At 41.4% G+C, this 24,567-nt stretch overlaps 3 protein-coding genes across 3 annotated transcripts in view; 1 reads left to right on the top strand and 2 right to left on the bottom strand.

Moving 5' to 3' along the window:
- pi4kab (phosphatidylinositol 4-kinase, catalytic, alpha b) overlaps positions 1-1,706 on the bottom strand; it is a 30,157-nt gene extending 28,451 nt beyond the window's left edge. The window contains exons 1-2 of the mRNA XM_080040287.1: positions 1,596-1,706; positions 342-458 (exon numbers count right to left, since the gene is read on the bottom strand). Coding sequence (XP_079896413.1) covers positions 342-458; positions 1,596-1,694 — 216 coding nt within the window. The 5' untranslated portion in view covers positions 1,695-1,706. The remainder of the gene's footprint in view (positions 1-341; positions 459-1,595) is intronic.
- Positions 1,707-2,482: 776 nt separating this feature from the next.
- On the top strand, positions 2,483-6,469 carry snap29 (synaptosome associated protein 29). The gene is made up of 6 exons (XM_080044317.1): positions 2,483-2,535; positions 3,355-3,591; positions 3,884-4,077; positions 4,687-4,772; positions 4,865-4,969; positions 5,226-6,469. The coding sequence occupies exons 2-6, from the start codon at positions 3,355-3,357 to the stop codon at positions 5,381-5,383; spliced, it is 780 nt and encodes a 259-aa protein (XP_079900443.1). The 5' UTR covers positions 2,483-2,535; the 3' UTR covers positions 5,384-6,469.
- A 3,986-nt stretch (positions 6,470-10,455) lies between these two features.
- Positions 10,456-22,877, bottom strand: LOC307261927 (somatomedin-B and thrombospondin type-1 domain-containing protein; the record flags this gene model as incomplete). The annotated part of the gene is made up of 5 exons (XM_080042615.1): positions 10,456-10,561; positions 11,025-11,183; positions 13,236-13,326; positions 13,842-14,027; positions 22,628-22,877. The coding sequence occupies 5 exons, from the start codon at positions 22,875-22,877 to the stop codon at positions 10,456-10,458; spliced, it is 792 nt and encodes a 263-aa protein (XP_079898741.1).
- Between the last annotated feature and the right edge of the window lie 1,690 nt (positions 22,878-24,567).

Raw genomic sequence — 24,567 nt, 5'->3', positions numbered from 1 at the left:
CACTGAGAAGGGAAGCTGCCATCTTTAATACATCTAACCGGGTGTCTGGGAAGCCAATTTCAACACTATTAGTGTGATGAGGTTACAGGCTTACGTGGCCGGCTGCATGTCTAATCGCCAGCTTAAGCAGATTGTCATAGTAAGCTTTTTATGCCGATACGTGTGGAGTACAAGGAGAGGCTGGTAGCAAAAAGTGCACCAATAGTGCTAATATGATACTAAAAATGTTAAACATATTCCTGCAGTATTGTGTATTGTTTTGATTTTGTATCCATCAAAACAACCAGGAAGGCATGAAACCTAATCTATTGAGTTAAGTGAGTAAACTGAAAGACACCCACCTGTAGGCCAGATTCCACCAGAAACACAGCCAGCGCAATAACAGCATCTCTGCGACGCAAATCTAGTGTGAACACACCGCGGACTTCAACTGGACACATGCATTGTAGCTTCTGGACCTGAGAGAGCACAAAGAACTCTGGGTATTTAGTTATAGTATATATATTTCAAAAACAAATTAGATTGAATTATTGAGATTGATTTCACGTTTGAGTCATACAAGGAACATCAGGAAACAGCACTATTTGTTGAGCATAAACATTACATGTACGCACCTTGCACATATTTTTTCTACTGTAATCTGTACTATCTTATCTGGCTTTTCCCTACTGGATGAAAAAGGCAAAATTAATATGGTTTACTCTATCAACGTAGGAACCATAAGCTTTTAAGCTGTAAATCAACACACACTAAAACTGAATAGCAACACTAGGTGACTATTGGTGATTGCATTTTATCTTTGACTCCACCATATCTAAGTATTACTTTCCCTAACGCCTCTTTTACAGCTGGGGATCAAAGAAGTGAACTCTATCAAGATGGGAACCATGCATAATCTCTTATAGTCTGTCCTTGATCATGATGGGTATTTATGATATTTGATATAGTTCAAATTTCAGCTCAACAATGGTAATTCGGACAAATAAAAAACAAACTGAAACTCCCATAATATGCTCAAACATAAAATATCAACACTAGATGACAGTGTATTGATGATTGCCTCAATTCGTTCCTCTATGTTTTTATCTGATTCCACCAAAGCTGTCTCTTTTTCCACTGATCTTCCTTTAATTGGCTAAAAACAGGTTTAATTTAGAGATGATCATCCAATGTTGCAACAGGTTACTGTCTATCTATACAGTCAAACGAGCACACGAGAAACCCTTTCTGCCGCTCTTCACGTCCTCAGCATGTAAAGTGTAAACCTGTTTGACTGCAGTGCTGATCATGACAGATATTCTGCCTGAATCATGCAGAAACAGGCACCGCACGTAGCGACGCCACTTCCTTCTGCATTAGCCCACACTTTCCCTTTTAACAGGTAAAAATACGTCAAGAAGACCAAGCTCCAGTGGTTCATCATAACTGCAGACGTGGACACACCTGTCAAATGTTAGCTTTGCTGTAACGTCAAAATAAACCGCGGTCTGACTGCGGAAGCGGAGTTACTCACTGAACAACCCTGTTGCTTGTGTCAACGTTAGCTAATAAGACATTTCACTTCATTTGCTCACTAGGTTTTTCTCCTATCTCACCTTTTCGACTGGCGCGGGGCGGTGGGCAGCTAAAGAGCGAGCCAGCGACAGCACTGTGTTGAAATAAAAGCCTCTCGTACCACCTCCCAGTACAGACATGTTTACATCAGGCGAGCGAGATTCAGCGAGGCGAGGAATCAGGCGAGAAGCTGGCACTTTTCTTTTGCAAAGCCGCAGTACGGCAATGCAGCAGGGACAAACGAGGGGTTAGTTACGTTCAGGGTTCCTATCTCCTACAAGACCTTAAAAGTCTTACCAAGCCTTGACTAAATATTTAAAAATAAATCCTTGATTTGTATTAAAATGTTTTAAAATCAATCTTTAACAAGTCTTAAAAGTGCTAAGAATTGGGGGATCATATTGATATCAACCCTTTATTCTGATGTTGCCATTTAAAAACGCATAAGCATCCATTTTAAGTTATTATTCATTTCAAATCCCTCTCACATAACTGAAATGTTATGGCACATTATTATTTTTGGCTTTTTAGTTGTTTAGCATTTTTTTAAACATTTAATGTAGCCCAGATCTTCATACTTTCACTGCATTAAGAGGTCATGTTTTTGTGCAACACTTTCCCTAACTCAAAGTAATTACAGTAATGTAGTTTTTCTCTACAGTTTTGGTTATTGTAAAATTGGTCGTTGATTTTATTCCAATTGTTGGCATTCATAAAGTCTTAAAAACTTTAACTTGTCCTAATCTGCCACATACTATTTTAATTGCTACGATTTATATTTATATTATAGATGCTAGAGTAACAGGTTATACAAATATAAACACACAGATAGCGCCAGACGTCTAGATATATATATTTTTTTATATGCAGTTTTGTTTTGAAGAGTACACGCGGTTACGTCACCATACGTCACCACGTCACATGAAGTGTTGTGTCGGTAACAGTCAGCTGATAGAGCGTCTTTAGCTCCGACGGTTAAAGGTTTGTTAAACGGATCATATCTATTATATTTTCTTTTTCTTTCTAGGTAGCTTATTATACGATAGCAAAACATAAATGTTATCACAGCTCCGTCTAGTCTTGGCTAATCTGTGTGATTATTTGGTTATAGTATACTCCTTAACTAGCTAGCCAACAGCCCTCCACTTCTTGAAACAGCTAGTGAAGCGATACAGTTGGTTATCATTGCCCAGAAGTTCATCAGTAGATCAGCAATGTGCCAAATTTTTGGTGTGACTCTCTTTATTCCTCAAAACTCGTTTTGTTCACCTCTGTGTAGAAAATTGTAGCTAGCTGAAACTACCATTTCAATAACTTATCTCTATGTTGGATACCATTGATCAAATCAGCATGCAACTGATCCTTACAATTCTTATTATTTGTATTTCAGGAATAAAAATATAAGCATTATTTTCATTATAAAATATGTATTCTTTATTTAATAATGGACTAACTAATCGGAGTTTTAATGTGTAATGAAATTAAGAAAATAAACTCTTGACATTGGTGAAGCTGTATTCTGGATGATTGGTCAATAAAATGAGTTGATGATCAAAACTGAAAAACATATTGATTTATCAGTTAACCAACTAACAGATTTATTTTGTTTTTTATCAAATGTTGTTCCCATTTCAAACATCGTCAAAGTACCAACAGAAGCGAAACTCTCTGTTCATGGGGAAAGTTCAGTCTAGACCTCAGAAACTGTAGCTCCACACAGGTGAAGATCATGATATACAGTTGAAAAAGACTTGCCGATCTTAGATTGTTTAATCAAAATCATGTGTGTCTGCTCCACAGATGGCCTACCCTAAATCCCACAACCCGTTTGCAGACGATGAAGAAGACGAGGGTTTTAAGCCTAAAAGTAGAGGGTTCGATGATGAAGAGGAGGACAGTGGGTTGAGTGATGCCGAGAGGAGGCAGCGGTACCTCCAGCAGGAAGTGAGGCGTACAGCTCAGTCTGCTGTGGACAGCAGCTACCGGTCCCTGGGTCTCATCTATGAATCAGAGAAGATGGGTGTAGAAACTGCAGAGGTATGTGCTGCTGCTAATCCACTTTACCCTGGCACACAAAGAAATTCCTTGTCTCTGATAGGGTCAGGACAGCCACCAACAAAAACATTGTTGTGGCATCTCTCATTCTCCTCTCTCACTATCTCTTTCCCTATCTATCTATCTATCTATCTATCTATCTATCTATCTATCTATCTATCTATCTATCTATCTATCTATCTATCTATCTATCTATCTATCTATCTATCTATCTATCTATCTATCTATCTATCTATCTATCTATCTATCTTTCTGTCTGTCTTTGTCTCTTTAGGAGCTGACGCGACAGGGTGAGGTTCTGAAGAGATCAGACAAGATGCTGGACAACATGGAGCAGGACCTGAAGACCAGCCAGACGCATATTACCAGTATCAAGAGTGTGTGGGGCGGCATGGTCAACTACTTTAAGAGCAAGCCAGAGACAAAGCCACCACCTGAGCAGCCAAAGCCTTACCAGGCCAGCGACAAGTAAGAGCTCCAGTCCTTCACTCTCAGTATGCAGATATAGGTAGTTACATAGTTTATTAACTTAATTAAATAACTTTATTCCATATCCAAAACACATTGTCTTAACTAACAACGTTGGCCAACACTTTACAGGTCCTTGCATCACATAAATGGACTTATATAGCGCTTTTCCCTGGTTTTTTACATACCCCAAGCACTTTACATTGTTTTGTAATTTGTACACATCCACCCAATCACACACACATTCATACATCAATAGCAGCAGCTACCACGCAGGGTGCAAGCTTCTATCGAGAGCAATTTGGGGTTCAGTGTCTCTTTGCCCAGGGACACTTGGACTTGTGGCGGGGAGATGGGGGATTGAACCACCAACCCTGCAACCCAGTGGACGACCACCCTAGCCACTTGGCCACAGCCACCCATACAGTTAACTTCAATGTATTTGAGATCTCTGGAGCCAAATTGAAAATTGTATTTTACAACAAAGCCATTATAACAATTGACTCAGAATTATTTTTTGAGTAACGCAACCATAAAATGTGTGCTATTGCCATTTCCAGCTTTTTGTCATTCTCTAAATGGTTGAGCAATGCTTATCTGATTCCTCAGATTACAGAGTGCCATGTCCAGCAGCAGAGAACATGAAGATAAGTACCAAGCCAGCCACCCCAACCTAAGGAAGTTGGAGACAGGAGGTAATACTTTGCACAACAACCTTTAGCATGGCAGAACCGTGCCACAGAACCGGCTGCCACCATTTCATTTTCATGTCATGTCTGTGTTCAAGGATTTGGAGCTTCTGCATCAATGGAGGACAGCTCATCTAGAAACAATGGACACCCCCAAAACAAACACCTTAGGGAGGCTCACCAGACTCTCGACAACAATTTAGGTAAAAAACTTCATGTATTTTTACTTGATTATACTATACACTTTTATACAGTGCAGTCCCAAGAAAGGCAGAAGGGGATGACACCATATCTTTTGATTTTATTTAAATTATAATTGTATAACTTGTGCCAGGTATTCTTTATTACAAAATACATTTAATTCACTGCAATTAGCCTAAAATCAAAAAAGCAAATCATTTGAAGTGTTTTCTGCCAATCCTTTCAGTAATGAAAGTTGTCCTGTTATGAATTATCTAGATGACATGGCCAATGGCTTGAGCAGACTGAAGAACCTTGGACTTGGCCTTCAGAGTGAGATCACCAACCAGGACGACTCCATCGATGCCCTGCTGAATAAAGTGGACAAGATGGATGTCAAGATCGGCAACACAAACCAACAGATTAAAAAACTCTAATAACAGAAAACACTTGGACCTTTCCAGAGACATAGGGCAGCAACATGTCATCTTCTCATATGGTTCTCCATCCCGACCTCTGTTGACTTAACTATGAGTTCCTTTAATATTATCTTTATGGATTAGATCATGTAACTCTGGCTGATGATAAAGTGAACACATTTTATCCATATTATTTTCTTCTCGAATGGCTGAAAAGGTCATTTCTGTATCAGATTTGCCCTTAAATCCAAGTTTGTGTAGAAATTCCTCCTGCCACTTTTTTCCCCGTTTTTTTTTTCACCCGTGTGCTTTTATTCCATGTGTGTATTTGATACATGGGATGGTAAGGAAAAAATGTTTTACTTCACTGCACCTCTGTCTGAATGTAGTCTGTTGAATTTTGCATTGGTTTGGAAGATTAGAGTATCAGTCGGAAAAGTCAAAAGTTTGGTCATCTTTCAAGCAAAACAGATGAATGGTTTGACTAATGAGGTATTCTTATGATGAAGTAATGGTTGAGTACATACAGAAACATGTCGTATGTCTATAACTGGAATGTGTTATTCATATTATATGAAGTGTGTATTATTCATATTTCACTGTTAACTCGAATTGCTGCCTCTACAATGTACAAAAACACTTAATATGTCTAGCTCAAGTCACATTTTGCCTTACATATCATTTATATGTATGCAGTAGACTAGCTTTTGGTTCTGTGCCATGATTCTGTCTCTATTGTTAAACCTCATTATGATGTTTCACTTTTTTCTGATACATTGAAGTTTTTTTTCAAAGTAAGGTCATGTTCTTTAGTGCTTTTCCTAGAATTTATATTGATAAATAGATGTTGAGACGTGATCAAGGGAACAGCGTAAATAATGTGAACAAACTAGCTGTGAATATAAAAAAAACTCGAAACTGATGGAATATCCCCATTTTCAGTATATCTTCCGAGACATTTGTGTTTTATAAATTTCAAATACATTGTAAAGAGGAGATCAAAAGTAAAAACAAATCAGGGTTTATGGTCACAATGTTTCACTTTTTCCATATGTATCATGTATTCGAAATCGAAACCACCCAATAAATTCACATGTAAGGGTATTCTCAGGTGTGTCAATTGATGCTGTTAAAGTGGAGCAGGAAGTCGCAAGCGCCACAAGGTGACGCCATATTTCTAGAAAGTATCTCTTGTTGCATCTATCCGTGCTATTTTTCTCCAGAATAATCAATTAGATATTATATGTCAACTTAGTATCCGACTGTTGCCATATGTCATGCATTGTGATCTAGCAACAGGGTGATATTTGTGGGTGAAAGGAGAACATTAATCATATGGTGTGTGTTTCTGTGTGTTATGTACCAGCCCTGTTGTGTAGCAGCTGATTGCTGGTGTTAGGCTCAGGTCCTCATGGCATGGCGTCTATTCATTATCATTCCTCTGCATGGGACCAGCTGCTCCTACAGAGGCCCTCATTAGGATGACTTGTTAATTACAGCACAGAGAACACTCTTCACAAAAACACATAGAGAACACTGGAGCGACACAGAGGGGGAACTGGGGGTACAAACAAACTACCCAGGGCCCCAAGCTGAGAGAGGCCCTTCCATGTCTAAACTAGAAGGAGTTTTGTGCAACTTTTCAAGCATGTGTTTGTAGATATTTTAATACTTTATTTGTTTTATTTGCATTTGAAGAAGGCTCGGTTGAATTGCTGCAGAACCACGAACAAAACTGTCTACAAAGATTTGGAACAAAAAGAATCAAGAATACTACTGTGTAGGAAATGATTCAATTAGCATCTTGAACGGCAGGTCCAAAAAAAAGACATTTCATGTATGGATTACTATAAATGGATGGATAAGTAATTGAATGTACCGGGTTGTGTTTCCGTTGTGGTTTGGTAAATGTGACTCCTCTTATTGCACATGTGGTCAACACACAAACAAGTAAACAAGGTACATGGAAACTTAGAGGACCAGGTAATTGCAGCATCACTTCCACATCTGGAAAGGAAAAAGTCAAGGATGTTCTTGGATTTAGACAATGCAATGCAGCCATATGGATGAATCAATTTCACCTTGTGTGGTTCAGGGGAAGGAGGTGCACTTGGTTGGAGGGAGTATTTCTGTGGGTAGAACAAATAAAAAAGTCTTAAGTTTATCAAATGACAGGCCTTGTTTCATAAAGTTGTCCTTGCTTTATTTGACTCAATCGTGATCATGTAGAAACAATACAGGAGATCTACAAAGTGGGGCTACTGATTAATACAGTATACTGTTGAGGTAACCTCAGGTGGAGGTGGCAGCGCACAGCCACAGAGACACCACCAATAAACGGAAGTCACCCCTGGGTTCTTTCCCTTCAACGCCATCCATGGGGGCCGGGAGGGCTTTGAACAGCTGTCTTGTCAAAAGCAAACAGTGGCCGTGCGGTGACAATGGCCGCTGGTGCTGGAATGCCCCCCTTTTCAGCGGGCGTAATCCCAGAACACACTGCTGTCGGAGCCCATCAGGCACTGGGCCAGAGACGGGCCTTCCTGCCCTTTGGAAAGCGGGTTAGCAGTAGAGGCAGGCCAGCCAGGGGGTAAAGCCTGCTTCAGAGGGGATGGACTGTCAGGCTGACAGCACTCTATTGCCACTGTTGTAGTAAGAGGAAAATAAAGAGTTGTGCTGACGGCGGAGAGTTTGGCAGGGAGCTGGTGAGAGGGAGGAGGGAGTCCAGAGAAAGGGGTGAGGGTGGCCGGTGAGATCAACGGAGGAGGTAAAGTTCAAGTGCCCCCGAGTTGAAACACATACAAGTAGCAAGGAGTATGAAACTTTCTGAAAGGACTCATTTGGGAAGTGTAAAATGTAGGTGGTCTCGTTTCGGACAAATGTCTTTGGATATTTTCTTTATACAGGATTATTTGTGGGGCGTGTGGTTGACAAATGTTTAGAAACTGTCCGCATGGACTTTTTAAACAACTTTCAGGATCAGGGTCAAGGTTTAGACACTCCCGCTACATATACTGTATTGGCATTTTCTGTCCAGAGCCGCAGAGAATACAAAAACATTGAGCTTCAGATGTGTTTTCAGATGAGGTTAAGTTGTACGGCCTCCCAGGCCTTTACGTGTGTTTGGCCTGTCCACACATCATCTCTGGCGGTTACATCACAAACAGAAAAACCCCAAATTGCAGAAGAATGTAACGCGAACACTCGATTATACGCATTAGTTTGTCAGGTTGCTTGTCGTCCTCCCATTTACACCAAAGGAAAGACATTTCAAGAATGCAACAAAAGTATTTTACTGGGTACATGTTTGCGTTATGTTGTGTGTGTTCAGCAGTGCTCCTCTTTTAACTTTTAAAGCACACTGAGGGATATACTTAGCGGTGCTTTGCTTGTAGTGGTAATTGCAGAGAGTCCAAAATGCTAATGGTGGTGTGTGTAACAAAAAAACAGTTTAAATTACTGGTTAATCCAAATGCATTGATGCAATGAAATACCCAAATTAGAAAGCATGACAAGAGGGGGCTAAATGACAATATAGTTGTTTATTTTCACTAATGGACATTGTACAGAGTATGCTGTGCTGCACTAATCATATCATCACTTGTTTTATAATAAATAAACGCACAAACACAGACACAGACACGGGAGAGAAAGAGAAAGTCACATATTTTCCAGAGAGAAAAGCCCTCTATTACTGGGACTTCACGTGTCCTCCTCTTAAACCCAGCAGTACCAATGATTCAGGAAAGGCATACTGAGCCAATTGACTCACTTTTTTACGTCAAGAAGGCAACGCTGTGGTTAAGAAAGCACACAGTCAGAAGAGACAACCAGGCCTGAGGAGAACAAGAAGTGCAGATGAAGAAGCTGTGGGGAGTGCTTGGAGGCGAATCTCTTAATTAATAGAATGGGAGTAACATGGCTGTATAGGGTGGTTATATTTGGATGGTGATAGGCTACTTTGCTGAAAAAAAATTAAATAAAATAACCTCCCTGATGAAGGTAATAGGATTTCCGAGAAATGCAGGGAGTGAAAGAAAAACATTGTGATGAAGCAATTATTTGTTTCACTCTTGGACACAGAGGACAGAGAGAACCACAGTGAAATTCTCTTAAATGGCTCTTTTTCCTCTCCAGCAATATTAGGTCTGAACAGATGGGACTGATTTCAGCTGTGAGTCACTTTAAACTAGTAAAACATCAGTGACTGACCATCAGAAAAAAAAGGGCAGACATGAAAGAGGAAGCTTGATGGGAGACAAAGACACAAATCTCAGCACCTGAGAATCAATACCTGATATACAACTTGATTTTCTGGTATAAATGTTTTCTATTGACATGCAATAATAATAATAATAATAATAATAATAATAATAATAATAATAATAATAATAATAATAATAATAATAATAATAATAATAATAATAATAATAATAATAATAATAATAATAATAATAATAATAGGGACACAATTGTGAAACACAGATATAGATGACTGAAGGATTCTAGCAGTGGATACAATTTGGTTGAACCAGTCTCTCACCACCGTCTCCAATCCGCAGGTGATTTGGGACCCTTTGGATTGGGGCTTAGACAGAGGAGTGCAGCGAGTGCTTGTTTGGTGTTTTAACTGTTGGATACAAGTACGTGTAGCTATATCGACACATATACATAACACATGAACAATCAAAGGTAGAAAATGTATAAAGCAAAATAATATATTTATATATTTATACATTATGCATTAACAAATGCACTTGCATTGATGGAGGTAGATAGCAAAGATTCAGAGGTAAAAAGGCATATAGACGTTGCTGTGCTTTGGAGAATAGGTAGGCTACAACACGTGGCTGCAAAATCTGAAGTTGAATGCGAGAATTTGTGTGTGCTTAGCAATAGTGTGTACAGTACAGAGTATGAGGTGAAAGGAAAAAAGGTGGCAGGATGATGCTGATCTCCTTGAGTTACCCATCCAGCAGTCTGGATCGGAGCGGTCTGGCTTGGCTGGCAGGGCTCTCCGCTGGCAGTTTAGCAAAGAGGCGTTGAGGTGGGAATCTGGTCCCTGCATATGGGTCTGTGGTTTGCATGTGGGCTCACACAAAGAGCACAGAGTAAGGGGGACACCGGCAGCCCTCAGAAGACGACTCTCGCACCCAGGAACCATGACAGCCCGCCACCGAAGCTGCTGCCCAGAACGTTCTGGGAAGAAAGGGAGCGGAACAGACATGAAGGGGTTCTCATTTTTTAATTTCAATCAGTGAAAATGTATGCAGATGTGGCTTTCAACTTAAAATTCTCATTTGGAATTTTTGATTTTTTTAATGAATAAGTAGGTTTAAGTAAGTTAAAATGTAACTTCAATTTTGGGGGGAACAATTTTTCCAAATGATCCAATGTCAGAAAAACTAATGGATGCTTTTTATGGCACTACAGGCTTTTTAAATGTATGTTAAAAGCTAGTGTCTATTGTCTATGGGTTGAAGAAGAAACTCTGTTTAACATGAGTGAAATAGTTCACAGATTGAACACGGTTTTTAGTATGAAGATCACTGAGCTTCATCAAAAATCTCATCTACACAAGCTCATTACCTTAAACTCAACACATTCAAGAGTGTCATGGAGGAAACATGTTTTGCAGTTTTCTTCTGGTGTTAAGGTTTACCTGGTGCTCTCCAAGCCGTCTCCTCCACATCGGTCTGACTTTGACATGGCGTCACTCTGACACTCTGCACAGACCAGCCTCTCCCTCACCAGCTGGGCACTCCACAGTTTGAGTTTACAGGCTGCACTGGTCTGTTTCACCCGCAGGTACACACAGTAACTAGAGTAGAGAAAAGAAACGTGTCAAAGATATATGCCCTTCATTTCTCTTTCATTTGATTGTGAAGTATGGCAAAATACTTGGTTAAAAAAAGTAAAAATTTCACATATTTAGACTCAAAAAGCCATCGACGTATAAGTAATCCTGTGAGAATTAAACGGGGGGCGGGGGGGCTCCTCTCACATGCTCTATAGACAAAAGTTCAACATCTAATAGCTAATAGCTGAGCTCTGGAGTATTATCATTCATTCACATCAACAACAAAACAGGCAAATGGAAAAAGGCCTGAGGAAGACCGAAACACAAGCCAGGTTTACCGACTTTTAAAAACGTTCTCTTCCCTATCCCTAGAGGTAGTTCAACAGCAAAAAGCATTACAACATGGCTTGATTAATGAAAGCCGAGCGCTCGTCCAACCCAACAAGCTGGCCTTGATCACAATAATAACCAGACTAAAGACAAATCAAACCTCCCGGTAAGAGATTTGGCTCCATTTGAAGGTGGTCCAGCAGTGTCACGGTCACCTGCAGTATCCTAGTATCAACACAGCTCTGTGACACTATGCAATGGAAACAATAATAAAGCCTTGTTTTCTTGATCACTGTGTTCTCTGGCAGTGACTTTGAAGGTCTGCACTGTTTATTTTGTCTCTGATTCAGTCAGATGTGACTAAACACCATTCCCAGTAGGGAGGGGAGGGGCGGGGGGGTCATCTAAGAAAACATCAAGCTAAAGTGTTTTTCTCAGTGGGATTCTTGGGAAGTTTCTCCACCAGTAACATTTGAATATTTTTTTACGAGTGAACATTCAAGGTTAAGAAAGTAGAGAAAGATTCAGTTCAAAATGAGATTATCACTCAGGCTGGATGGATTCTATCAGAAATGTATTTGTAATGGCTTATATGAGGATCATCATGCGGTTCTGACACATCCTAATCTTAAATGCTGTAAATCCCTGTTCATATCACATTCTTCCTGAAATGTATCAACACAGGTCTGTCTAAGAACGGATAAATCTCTTCCTTCCAGCCTCTACATCTTTGTGAAATATGACTCATTCAGATCATGTCACAGATATCACTAAAAGAGTCAAAGACAGCCAGCGATGGTCGTTTCATCATTTTAACCCCTTGTTTCCTGGATCAACTTCCATGACAACTCCAGGGACCTATTGGGGCACCAGATGTCTGTGTGAAATCACCCCGTCTCTGTGTCAGCCTTGCTGAACGGCTCGCATCTATGAGTAATGTGCTTCCAATCCCCTTATGCGTCGTATTTCAGTCAAAACAAAGGTATCTAATGTCAATTTCAATCACTTTAAAGGCTGTGGGCTGTCAGGAAAAACCAGCAGAGATTTGATTTCCCCGTTCCCTGATTTTTTTTTTGTTCAGCTCCGAGAACATCTGCGATCATCTCAGATCAAAGATGACATCTATGCTGAGAGGGCTGTACCTTTAACATGGGCTGTGGCTGCTTTATCAGGGAAGGTCAGCTAATGATGCAAATATTCAATGACGGCCTTCACGTTACACAGTCAAAGCAATTTCAAGGCTCTGCGTGCTATGGCAACCTTGGCCTTGGTCTGTACTCTCTAATCTTTTGGAGCACAAAGTTAATCTTAAAAGACCTTTGAAACTAAGTGAAACCTGGAGTAAAATCCAGCTAAATCAGAGAAGTTGAAATGAAGCTTTTGGAGCTGGGACAAAATAGGTTCATCATACCAGAATGAGCAAGATTACATCTGATAGCCTTCTTGTGTAAAAAGATTGCCAGAAAAAAAAGAGTGGCCTTTTGTTGGTTATAATTATAGTGAGGAGTAAGAGTTGGGCTTAAAGATAGAATCAAGTGTGCTTTTGAAACATTGGGCTTTTAAATTTTTTTGTGTGCTTTTTTTTAAATGTTGCTATTAAATCTCAATCACTGTACCAGACTCTTCTCTCTATACATTTACACACCACATAAAAGCAAGCGCAACAAACGAAACACAAAGTGGGCTGGCCAGGTCAGTTAGTAGTAGTCATGTGTGTTTGCAGTCTGATAATAGAGGCCTTACCTAGCCTTCTCCTCCTTCATCAGCATGTGTGGTCGCCTCCAAGGGTCCTTGAAGGTCCTCTTGAAAGAATCAGGCAGGATCTTTGCCACCTCTTCAAATGCAGGGATAAAAAGGTGGAAACGAAAAAAGGCAAACAATTATGTCAGATAAGCTTTTGTTTCCACTGAAGAGTTGTTGTTTTTTAAATAAGGCAAAGCCAGTGGAAGTATAAGCACTTACAACATTTTAATTGAATTGAAGCTCATCCCAGCATGACTCAAAATCAATAAATGATTCTATGTGTTATCAAGTGCGCTGATATTCAATTCCCCATTCCCCTGATATCTTCTTCTTGGAAAAGTGTTAATCGGTGTTCTTGTTTTTCCGTTGCTGAGAAGGTTATGCAAACGTAATGAGCATAGCTGAGGCACTTGAAATGGTGCAGCTGGAGACAGGTCTCAGGAACAGATGTGTGCAAATGTGTTACTTATAGTAAATGTGTTGACAAGAGATACCCCGGAGAATACTGACCCACCAAATGAATATGTAGTGGAGTGGAGTGGAGTGGAGTGGGTGCATGCAAAAATGCATGTGTGTAGGGGCATAGAAAAAAGGACATGCTCTCACCTTTTGCACTGCTGCATATGGCGTTGTTTCCGAAGCATCCTCGCCGCTGTTTGAGGTCCGGACAGGGCGTGCCTCCGTTTCTAGGGGGAACCGATACCTGGCGACTCCTTTCTGTGCTGCCAACTCCACATGGGGATGTGCACGAGGACCAGGGACCCCACGATCCCACCACGCAGTCAATGGCTGCTAGGGAAGCAGGAAAACAGAGAGATCAGCTGAGGGCTTCAGAAAAACATCCCTGAAGATGGGGAATGGTCATAATATATGGATCAGAAACATACAAACAAAAAAAGGAGGAGCCGCTTGTACAAGCTTCACGTTTTCAAAGTACATGCAGAGAAAGTCAAATACATTTTGGGAAGGTTTCAGTTCAGGAAGATTTAAAGGCATGAGGGAAGTAGCGAATTAAAACTAAGAAAAGATCTCTCCAGCTGTGCTGCGACACAAAAAATAAAACATGTATTTATCTTTACCCCAGAGGTGGTTGTAAACTTTCTTGTAATCTTTGCAGTCATGCCTTACTGCACGGCTGAACGTGTGAGCTGCAACACACACCCAGAGTTGCATAATACTGCACTGGGTATTCACCTACTACACTAGGTGGGCGGCAAATGAGTGACTGGCTCATTACCATCTACTAATGTCAGATCAACCAGACTCAGGAAGTCTGCAACCCAGGTCATATGTGTGGGGCCATTTAAATAAGAGGCTAATGTTGCATCCTGTTCTGTCTGGTTTCCCACACACACACACACACACACACACACACACACACACACACACACACACACACACACACACACAAATACAGAACACCACATAAACATTGCAGCAGCAATCAGGCTTCCCATTCAACTGTCTGATTTAGCCAATTACAGCAGGCCAAGAGGAAGCTGTATTAGTTAGATGGCTGCTCTGATCAAAGCAAGGAGTCTCTAGTAATCAAGCCTTGTCCAACACAGAAATGTAATAAGGGCAGACAGGAAGTGCCCACTCGATAAAAAGATAAGTAGGGACGCACTCAAAATCTCCCAAACAAATTAATAAATGGGAACGTTTACATTTACAACAGAATGATTATTCAAAAAGCCTGATACTGGGTTTGGAGCGTCTTTGTCAACAATAAATGTTTAATACAATGAGAGCAGGTGCACACAGCTGGAAGCTATTAGATGTTCTTTGATGAAATTATAGGGAGAGGGTGGATAAATATACCATAACTGAATCTAATCCTCCCTCGCCATCTAATCTGCCTCTCTCTGTCTTCATAGTAGACACTCACCAGCAGCGTACAATACTGCAAGTGAATAAGTGTGTGTGTGTGTGTGTGTGTGTGTGTGTGTGTGTGTGTGTGTGTGTGTGTGTGTGTGTGTGTGTGTGTGTGTGTGTGTGTGTGTGTGTGTGTGTGTGTGTGTGTGTGTGTGTATATGTGTGGTGATCTGGGAAAGGCGAGTGTCAGGTGGGCAGCACTAATGTGCAGGAATGCAGAGATTCCACAGTGGCTTTGTGGATCGGCTGTGTCACTGAGACAGGACCATGGGAATGAACCGAACAGGCGGCACCTTGAAAGCTCTCTTTCTCCTGTTCACACACACACGCACACACACACGCGCACACACACACACACACACACACACACACACACACACACACACACACACACACACACACACACACACACACACACACACAGATTCTGTCAAATTAAACCCACCCATTTGGCATTCTTCCATCTTCAGTCATCACCCGAAAACACACAGACATACACATACCCTGCAGACTTGTGGAGTGACATAAACTTTTCTTGAAAGCATACAGTGGGGCGTGATGGAATCAGTCACTGCAACCCTATCAGCTTCCTACTCTTGCCTCCTCCACCTCTTCTTATCTTTACTCCTGTCTCCTCGCCTTTCCTTCCCTCTTCCACATCCTCTGACGCTCATATTGGAAGTTAATATTTTCCTTTTTTTTTGTTGTTTTTTTAATAGTGGGGAAACCACAAGGAAGCAGAGCACTTGAGGTCTTTACTGCAGAGGGGTGTGTGCAATGAAACTGATAGGGACAGCAAGTTCCCGCACCCGGGGGGAAACAGGGCTATTACCCCTCTGATCTAGACCCTATAGCAGGACTACGGCTCTGTCGGTATTCTCAGCCTGTTGGCCCCAAGCCACCAGAGGTCAGGAGGCAATTACTAAACTGTGGTGGTGGTCCCCCGACTCTGTTTCTGGAACCACCAGAGTGGCAGACCCACCACCCACATGATAACCCTGCTGACATTCTGACACAGCCTGACCCACAGAGCTTACGGCCACTGTTGTCCCCTGGCTCCATTGTTGGACGAGAAAGTCCCCGGTTAGAAAGCATGCCGCCACCTCTGACCTATGACCCCCATTACAGGAAACAAATGGTACTTGTCAGCATGTTCAGCTTTTGTCTTTTTTATCAGCCTATATTTTTAACAGAGTGTTTTCAGCGACTCTATAGTTGAAAATGTCCCCCCAACAGGATATAACTAATCCTGATCCTTACTTTAAATCCGCAAACTCTAATATAGTTCAAGTGGCTTCGAGGAACTTTCCGTTTCTCTTCATTCTAGCGACCCCTTTGGACAAAAGCAGGAGTGTTTTTACGACACCATCGCCTGCTGTCCTAAAGAACACCCATGTTGTCATTAGCATTTGAGTGCCCATAAGTCCCTCTTATAGTCTTTTAGCTCTTAGTCTATTCCTCTACCTCACTTGTATCGCACATTGTTGCATGTGGTCTTTTACCTCTCTGTGAGTCTGCATTGCCATTGTTTTATTATTTCTATGTGTTAAGCACTTTTTTCAACTCTTTTTGTTTTAAATATCCTGTATAAAGAAAATGTATTTGATTTGATATTTTCAAGCGCGTGGCGGTAGTGGTGCATTTGTTAAGGATCAAGTGAAAGAAATGCCGCAGGATGCATAGCGATAAAGGTTAGGATCTGTATGTAACTATGTGAGATCAATACTGGTAATACAACGATGGTGAAGCAAAGTAAACTTTGATTTAGCACCATTTGGGAAACATAGGATGTTCCAGTAGTATTTACTTGGCAGTTTGAAGCCCCCTTTAAACTGAACCAAACTGCTGAATGTGTATCCAACATCAGCGCTTTTATCTCCCAACGTGTCAGCCAATCTCCAGTCACACTTGCAACAGTGAGATAATAGCGCACTATCTAGCTTTTCAGATTGGCATTTGTGTCTTTTTTTCTTCAACTCTCCTTGAATTCTGCTTCCATTTTAGGATTTCATAACAAAAGACTTATCAGACCTGCCGGCCCAATTTGCATTATCTTCTTCTCCCTTTATCACTTTGTCCAGCACTCTCCCTTGTTCTTTCTTCCCCCCATCTGTCTCCTTATTCTGGTCCTTTTTTTAACTCTCCCGCCCTCCCCCCCCCCAATCTCCCCCTTGATGGGACCCAGATGTCCAGCTGTTCTGGACACCAAAAACCTCCCCAGCCAACCCTCCCTCCCATGTAGACTAGAGCCTTGGTCCCATCAGACAAGCCTCATAATGGGGGTGAAGGACACAGGACTGAGCCCTAATAGCAGGTTAGCACATAAATGTATCCTGTAGACACCTTGAAAAGAGGAGCCGATGAATCTACTAATTAAAAGGACTCATTACAAACACAGCTGAGACAGATTTCCAGTTCAAATTGCAAGACCTAAAGTAAGTGTTGGCATCGCGTAGCCTCCCAACACTTTATTATCACACAATAACGAAAGACACTACACACAAGCACATACGAAATATAAATTCTACAACAAAACAAGAAAGCAAACAAAAAGCTTCATCATAGACAAAGTAAACTTTACAGCAGAGTAATTCACTGAGTTGAGGCAACATTTGAAGAGTGAAAGCAACAACTGAAGTGGGCACTCTAGTGGGGAAGCTATACTGCTTTAGGTTTGGGAGAAATACAAGGAAAATATAAATATACCAAAATATATATTCAAATATATTAACCACATTTTTAGTTGAATGTGTAAGGATGCAAACACACACATTTTTCAGTCATAGTATGAAGGTGTTTAAAAATGCCAGTAAGTCCATTCATGTTTCTATTACTCAGGATAATCCACAGCACCTCCTGTGAACAGGTTTCCTCACATACGTATTACTTTCTATCACAAAAATAGTTCCTAATAAAACTGAATGCAGTGGTATCTAGTGGGGGCTATGAAGGCGTCTGATGAGGGATATAAAACCAGGAGCCTCTATCACCGTGCTTGCAGTATGTGAGCACCAGGAAAAACGGAGAGGTATTGCTGTTTGTCAAAAACTACAGCAGCTGGGCCGTTTCAGCCCTCAGCGTGGTAAAAACATTCTCTACTCATAGGAAAGAACGTGTGGGAAGCAAGGAATAACAAGAGGGAGTGAACGAGGATGGAAGGGAGCAAACATCCTGGCATGAGGGTTAACTTCGCCCTAATAGAAAGGAGGAGAGGCAGAGGTGCCTGCAGGATAAATGATGAGCAAGCCTCTGGTGTATTTGAGACAGAGGCTACAATATGTCTTCCTGTTGAAGTGAGAACTAGCAGACACCACAGAGGGAGAGGAGAGGAGCTGCTCCTGCTATCCTCCTGGGACAGTTTCATCTCTAGAGTCCATGAAGAGGAATGAGCAATTACAGACTTGGTGTAAGTAGAAAATCATGTGAGAAAACTCCCCACCTAGATATTTAACACTTTACAAAAAGTATATTTACAAGCAGTGCAAGGTGCTGGAAGCGAGAGTTTATCCAGACCAAAAAATGAAATCAGTTTTGATGTGTTAAGGCTGTCAAAGCTAAAGCTTAATTTATTTGCCCCCATATGTCTCAAACCAAGATCTCTTTCCAAGAAACTGACACACAAAGATGGATGGTGTGACTGATGGTTATCATTGCTTGGTTATGAAATCATTTGGTAGCTGAACTGGAAACAAAATAAAGTTGAAGTTTCAATAAATACTTGAGTCAGTTTATTTGCTAGAATGAGAAAAATGCCTAAACAGTTAGCCCTGCCAAGTCATATACTTTTGAGCTAAGTTGTTGCTGTGAGATATTAATCTAGATAACGTCCACTGAGAATCAAGACCTGCATGCAGTTAGAAGCCAGACTAATCATCAAATCAACTTCCAGTGCATCACCCCCTCACCTTCAAAAACGACTAAAACTAACTTGTGCAACTGTGCAACTCATAACTCAAAAATTTGTCCGGGAGCCGATTGTGGTGGATTTTTCTGCTTAAATGTTTTCGTTACCAGTAATACCACCATAATTCTCTGGTTTGAAAACCAGATGAAACCCCTGGCATGTTCAAAAAGACTATACTTTCCGCATCACAACGAGTGAAATGGTCCCAAGAATGCATGACACATCACTCTAAGTTGTTTTGCTGTATGTGTTGTTGGGAGGATTTTTCCTTAAGAAATTCCACAGCCGACTCCACTTGTTATAGGTTAATACTAACAGAATAACATAAATACTAGGGCTGTCAAATTAACGCGTTAATTTTGATTAATTAATCACAGAAAAATGTACGCGATTAAAAAAATTAATGCAGATTAATCGCACTTCTATAGTGCCCTTTGACCCGGTGCAAAAGGGGTGAGATGAGAGCGCAGCTTGCGGACGCTGCCCGCACGGGATTAAACAGTAAAGAAAGAAGCGGGGCAAAGGGGCGGAGGTCTCTATGGATGTGTTATGGGATGTTTCAGGCAAATAAGCATGAAGGATTAGAAGACAGCTTATTTTATTCTCCGCAGTGTCTGTGAATTATTCATTTAGTGGGCACCAACAATGTAGGTTCAAAACTCAGTTATCTCTCAATCTTCCTCCGTGTCTCACTTTCGTTTGCTAGCTGTGTGTGTGTGTGTGTGTGTGTGTGTGTGTGTGTGTGTGTGTGTGTGTGTGTGTGTGTGTGTGTGTGTGTGTGTGTGTGTGTGTGTGTGTGTGTGTGTCGGTGTGTGTCGGTGTGTGTCGGTGTGTGTCGGTGTGTGTGTGTGTCTCAATATTTTTGGCTTTGAGTTGTACGATGGCGAATGAGTCGGCGCGTTTTGGAGATAGACAGTCTTCATTTAGCCTGCTGGTTTTATTTCATGTAGCCTAGAAACCTGGCTAAGGAGAGGAGACAGAGCTACAAGAGACGGAGAGAGAGAGAGAGAGAGAGAGAGAGAGAGAGAGAGAGAGAGAGAAACAAACTGCAGGATAGTCTACAGCTGTTTATAAACAGGCAACAAAGTGTCATATAAGTATGCGATCACAGAGCCTGTAATTAATTAGATTAATTTTTTTAATCGCTTGACAGCCCTAATAAATACACAATGTTTACAACCACCACAAACTTCAGCCAAATGCTTAATCTGAACGACATCTCTGGAGCCAAGCGTATCACCCTCTGAAGAGCTTTAAGTGTTTGTGTTCAAGTGGTGCAAAACGGTTTGCCATTTTTTTTTTTCTTCTGTCTCTTCTATCTGATGTCGCCCACTCCAAGCTCTACAGCTGACACGAGGAAATTACAGACTGTGACAGACAGTACACAGACACAGAGCTGCAGGATCAGGATCAGGATCAGAGAGAGTCAGGGGTGTGATGGGGGTGAGAAAACATGGAGGCGCTTTGATGGAACGGAGCCAGGCCACCGCAGCATGTTCTGTTTACACTGTGAAGATGCTCAGGTTGCAGAGGGAGCAAGTTCAGGTACATCACTCATGCTCACTGACCTGTACATACACCTTTAAGGGCATGATCAAGTTTAAAGGTGGAGTCAGCGATTCTGGAGAACGCTTGTTGTCAAAATCTATTTTTGAATATCTCATCACAATCTGTACATACTTTGTGTGTGCGAGGGGGGAGGAGGAGGATGGGGTCCAATGTTAATACACAGCCTACGGGTCTGTAAACGGGCATGTTCCTAGCATGGATGGGCCCCTTTGTTTACATACCAGTTTACAGAGCCTAGGCTTTGAATAAATTCCAGATTACTTTCAGTGCACACAGAGCACAGACAGGTATCGATCGTGAGGAGATATCCATTGATTTTGACAACAAGCATTCTCTGGAATCACTGACTCCACCTTTAGCTTCCTTTTCATTGTCAGATTCAAACAGGTCAAAGACATGTCCAAGCCCAAAATTGCTTTTCTTTTCTTTCTTTTTTCTTTCAATTTGTAGACAAGGCTTATGTGTACAGTAACCACATTGCCCAACCTGTAACCCCTGCATCACATCATTGTGTGGCTCTGTCCAAGAGAAAGAGATCTGTTTTTTTCTTTTCAATGCTGTGCTTCATCAGGAGCGACCTGTCAGAGGGACACCTGTGGGCCACAGAGACACGTGAGTGGACAGACGAACGTGGCAGCGGACGTTAGCTGACCTTTGAGGGACCAGCTGCTGCTGAACAGTGCAGTGATGACTCACTACCAACCTGAGGTGCTATCCTGAACTTATTCTGTTATGTTTCAGCTTGGCAGGCACATGAGATGGATCAAGTGATGCCTGGATGGTGCTCAGCTGGCTGCTGGATGCTAAATACTGTCTCTACAGTACATGCCTGATAATAATGCCTCTGCTGTTAAAATCCCCATTTTTCTGAAAAAGCCACACTGCAAAAAGTATTTTTTTACGACTTTCAATAAAGACGCTTGGCAGTTGAATCAGATAATCACAATTGTGCAAAAATTCTTAATCATTGTCCATGATTAAGAATGTTTTAAAAATAAGATAGATTTTCACTGTAATTCTATTAAATTTTAAGTGAAATATTAAGTAATTCCTGTAAAAATGCATAAACATCAATTAACCCAAGCTACATGCTTTTCAGTAAATTGATTAAAATGTGCAACAAATGTATTAAAACACTGTATAACATCCTGCGTTAAACAGTGTTTGACAGGTGGTTTAGCTATGTTTGCAGAGTGTTTTAAGTGATTGTCTGGATGAGGCAGCCTGTTCACTTCACAGCTCAAACAAAGGCACAACAAACACTACATGTGCCTAAATAGAGGGATTGCTGCAGCCTTTTTAAGTGCTCTTTGGTGTATAAGTCCGACCCAGCAGGTGCTTGTTAGTCTGCACTTAAGGCAAGTCGCACTCCCAGTGTATCTTTACAGAGATAATCACTCCTTGTGAGCAAATTGTAAAGAGCTGCCCTGGTTACAGGTCACAGTGTCTCCTGTCTGTCACATCTCAGACACAGCTCTACTGTAATCCTGACCATCTTTGGCAGTTGGTTCCCATGCTGTCCATTCCTTCATTTGTCCTTATATAGCAGCAGCCGGGATGATGAAGAGAGGTGTTACCTAAACACACATTTGCAAGTGCAGTGTATTCTTTCTTTGTTAAAGAGAGAACTGCCATGCTGATTTGTGATGTTGTTATTGATCAGTCATTCCAACCTCTTCATGGCAAGTTTGGAGTTTAGATAGTCAAAGGTCAACCCCACAAATTTAAAAACACACGTTGACGGCAGGAGATAGGCTACCCCGCCAAGCCCCCACTAGTCACTAAACAAACAGTCATAATGTGCCCACTAGAGACAGCTATGTGTAGTATGTCTCACTGTCTCCATGTCACCTCAATGCCAGCCATCTCTGGCTCAAACTGGACAACAATGAACAGGCTCACTGTGCACAACACAGATGGAATTCAGACAAAATCTGTGAGTATTGGTGCTAATTTCCACCACAATGAGCTTTCATGTCTTGAAAGCATCCACGAATTTTTTTAAAGCAATTTTATTCCGAATTTCAGTGACCAAGCAACTCACCAGATATTTGGCACACACGCTGATAGTCGTCGCAGCAGTCTCCGGTTTTCTGACAGTATGTGTCACAGTAGCATACAGTTTTCCTCTTGGAGTACTCAAAACATTCGTTGTTCCGGCCGGTGCAGCAGTTTGGGTTCTCCCTCTCTCTGCAGCCCGCCTCGGCCAGTGGGATAAGTTCCCCGCAGAAAAACGCAAAATATCCACATATGACAAACCCGAGGCGCGCTAAGCTCCATCCATGCGCTCCCATCACGGAAACTTTCTCTGTGTCCAAGTTGCTCCACAGAAGCCCGGCCGTTGTACACTTGACTTAGGGTGGTGCCTAAACCTAAATGTTGTTATAAAGACGCAACTCGTATTGTACAGATACAATCCAAATCCGATGTAACGTCGGCATTGGTACCTACACCTACACGAACAACTGATGCGTAACAGTGGAGCCTGAGTGCGCACCAGCTCCGCTATACACGTCTGTTGGACACCGCCCCTTACCCCTTACAGCTACTGTTGGTGAATTGGAAAGAAGTACAGTGTGTGTGTGTGTGTGTGTGTGTGTGCGTGTGTGTGTGTGTGTGTGTGTGTGTGTGTGTGTGTGTGTGTGTGTGTGTGTGTGTGTGTGTGTGTGTGTGTGTGTGTGTGTGTGTGTGTGTGTGTGTGTGTGTGTGTGTGTGCGTGTGTGAGTGTGTGTGTCCTTCTCCCTCTTGCACGCTTGGCTGTTCGTAACTCAACAAACGAGTGCTTTTGCAGAATGTCTTATTGTTCTCTCAAAGGGTGTTGGACCCCCTCTGATGCCGTGATACAAGTGAGATGCAAATCAAGCACATGTTAATTTTTTGGAAAAGGCCACATGCCAAACCACGCTAAATGAGCCCTAAATGGAGGCATTTATAGTGACTTGCACCGTTGCACCAAAAAAAATGAAGGAATCCAAAACATTCGCTGCACACTGTTGAAAAGATATCAGGGAAACGTGTCTGAAAGCACGTTTAGCTTTCTATCAGAAAATCTAATTCAGCACCACGGACAGCGTCGGAGTCTTATTTTTATATAAAAATCAGTAAACAAAAGTTAAGTTTACATGAAAATTCTACCAACATCTACTGCAGAAGGTAGTTAGAGTATCAACATGATCTCATCATCCCGTAGAACCAAGAGCATCCACCCTTTTGCGCGAAAGACTGGAGAACAATAACATCACTTACACTTCACTGGTTCTGAGTGAATGGAGGTTCTCGAGGAGAAACTGAGCAGTGGGGGATACTGTAAAAGAGCATCAGGAAGACACAAAACACTGGCCATTATTAGTGTAGTGAAAGGATAATGTCATATGACAGTAGGAAAATACTATTAATTAAAAGAAATGTAAATGTACTGCTTCACTGTATATTAAATGAGACTACTGTATTAGCACCACATGTTTAAGGGATTAGCTGGTCTCATTGCTGTTTGGAGACCTCTTGGTTAATTTAAAGTTTGACACAAGAGCTTATAAATTAAATCTAATAAGTGTGCATCACGAACAACAGCCACAAGACAATGAGATATAATATGGAGCTATGGTTTACCAAAACTAGATAGCATTTATAGGTTTATTTTTTTGTGTGGTACCTACAAGTTACCTACTAAATAGTTTTGGTGTGTGTTACCTACTAGACACCTACTACACAGTTTTTTTGTGTGTCTTACCAACTAGATACCTACTACATGGGTTTATGGGGGCCGGGTAGTGTATTTTTTTGATCACTAATAATGGCAACAGGTTTGAAATGAGTGGGAGCAGTGATGGTGCACTTTGGACTGAAGGACCATATTCCATTATGTTTTTAAATTATACTTTGGGCGGTAGTTTGGAAACCCCTGTAGAGTATGCTCATCAATGATCAATGCAGCGTGCGACCCAAGCCAGCTCTCAATAGCACTTGAAACCGAGAGTGGCATAC

The sequence above is a fragment of the Ammodytes marinus genome (assembly GCF_949987685.1).
Source record: "Ammodytes marinus genome assembly, chromosome: 2".
Classification (NCBI taxonomy): Eukaryota; Metazoa; Chordata; class Actinopteri; order Uranoscopiformes; family Ammodytidae; genus Ammodytes; species Ammodytes marinus.
The sequence above is the reverse complement of the archived record's forward strand: the minus strand, read 5'-3'. Positions and strand labels throughout refer to the sequence as shown.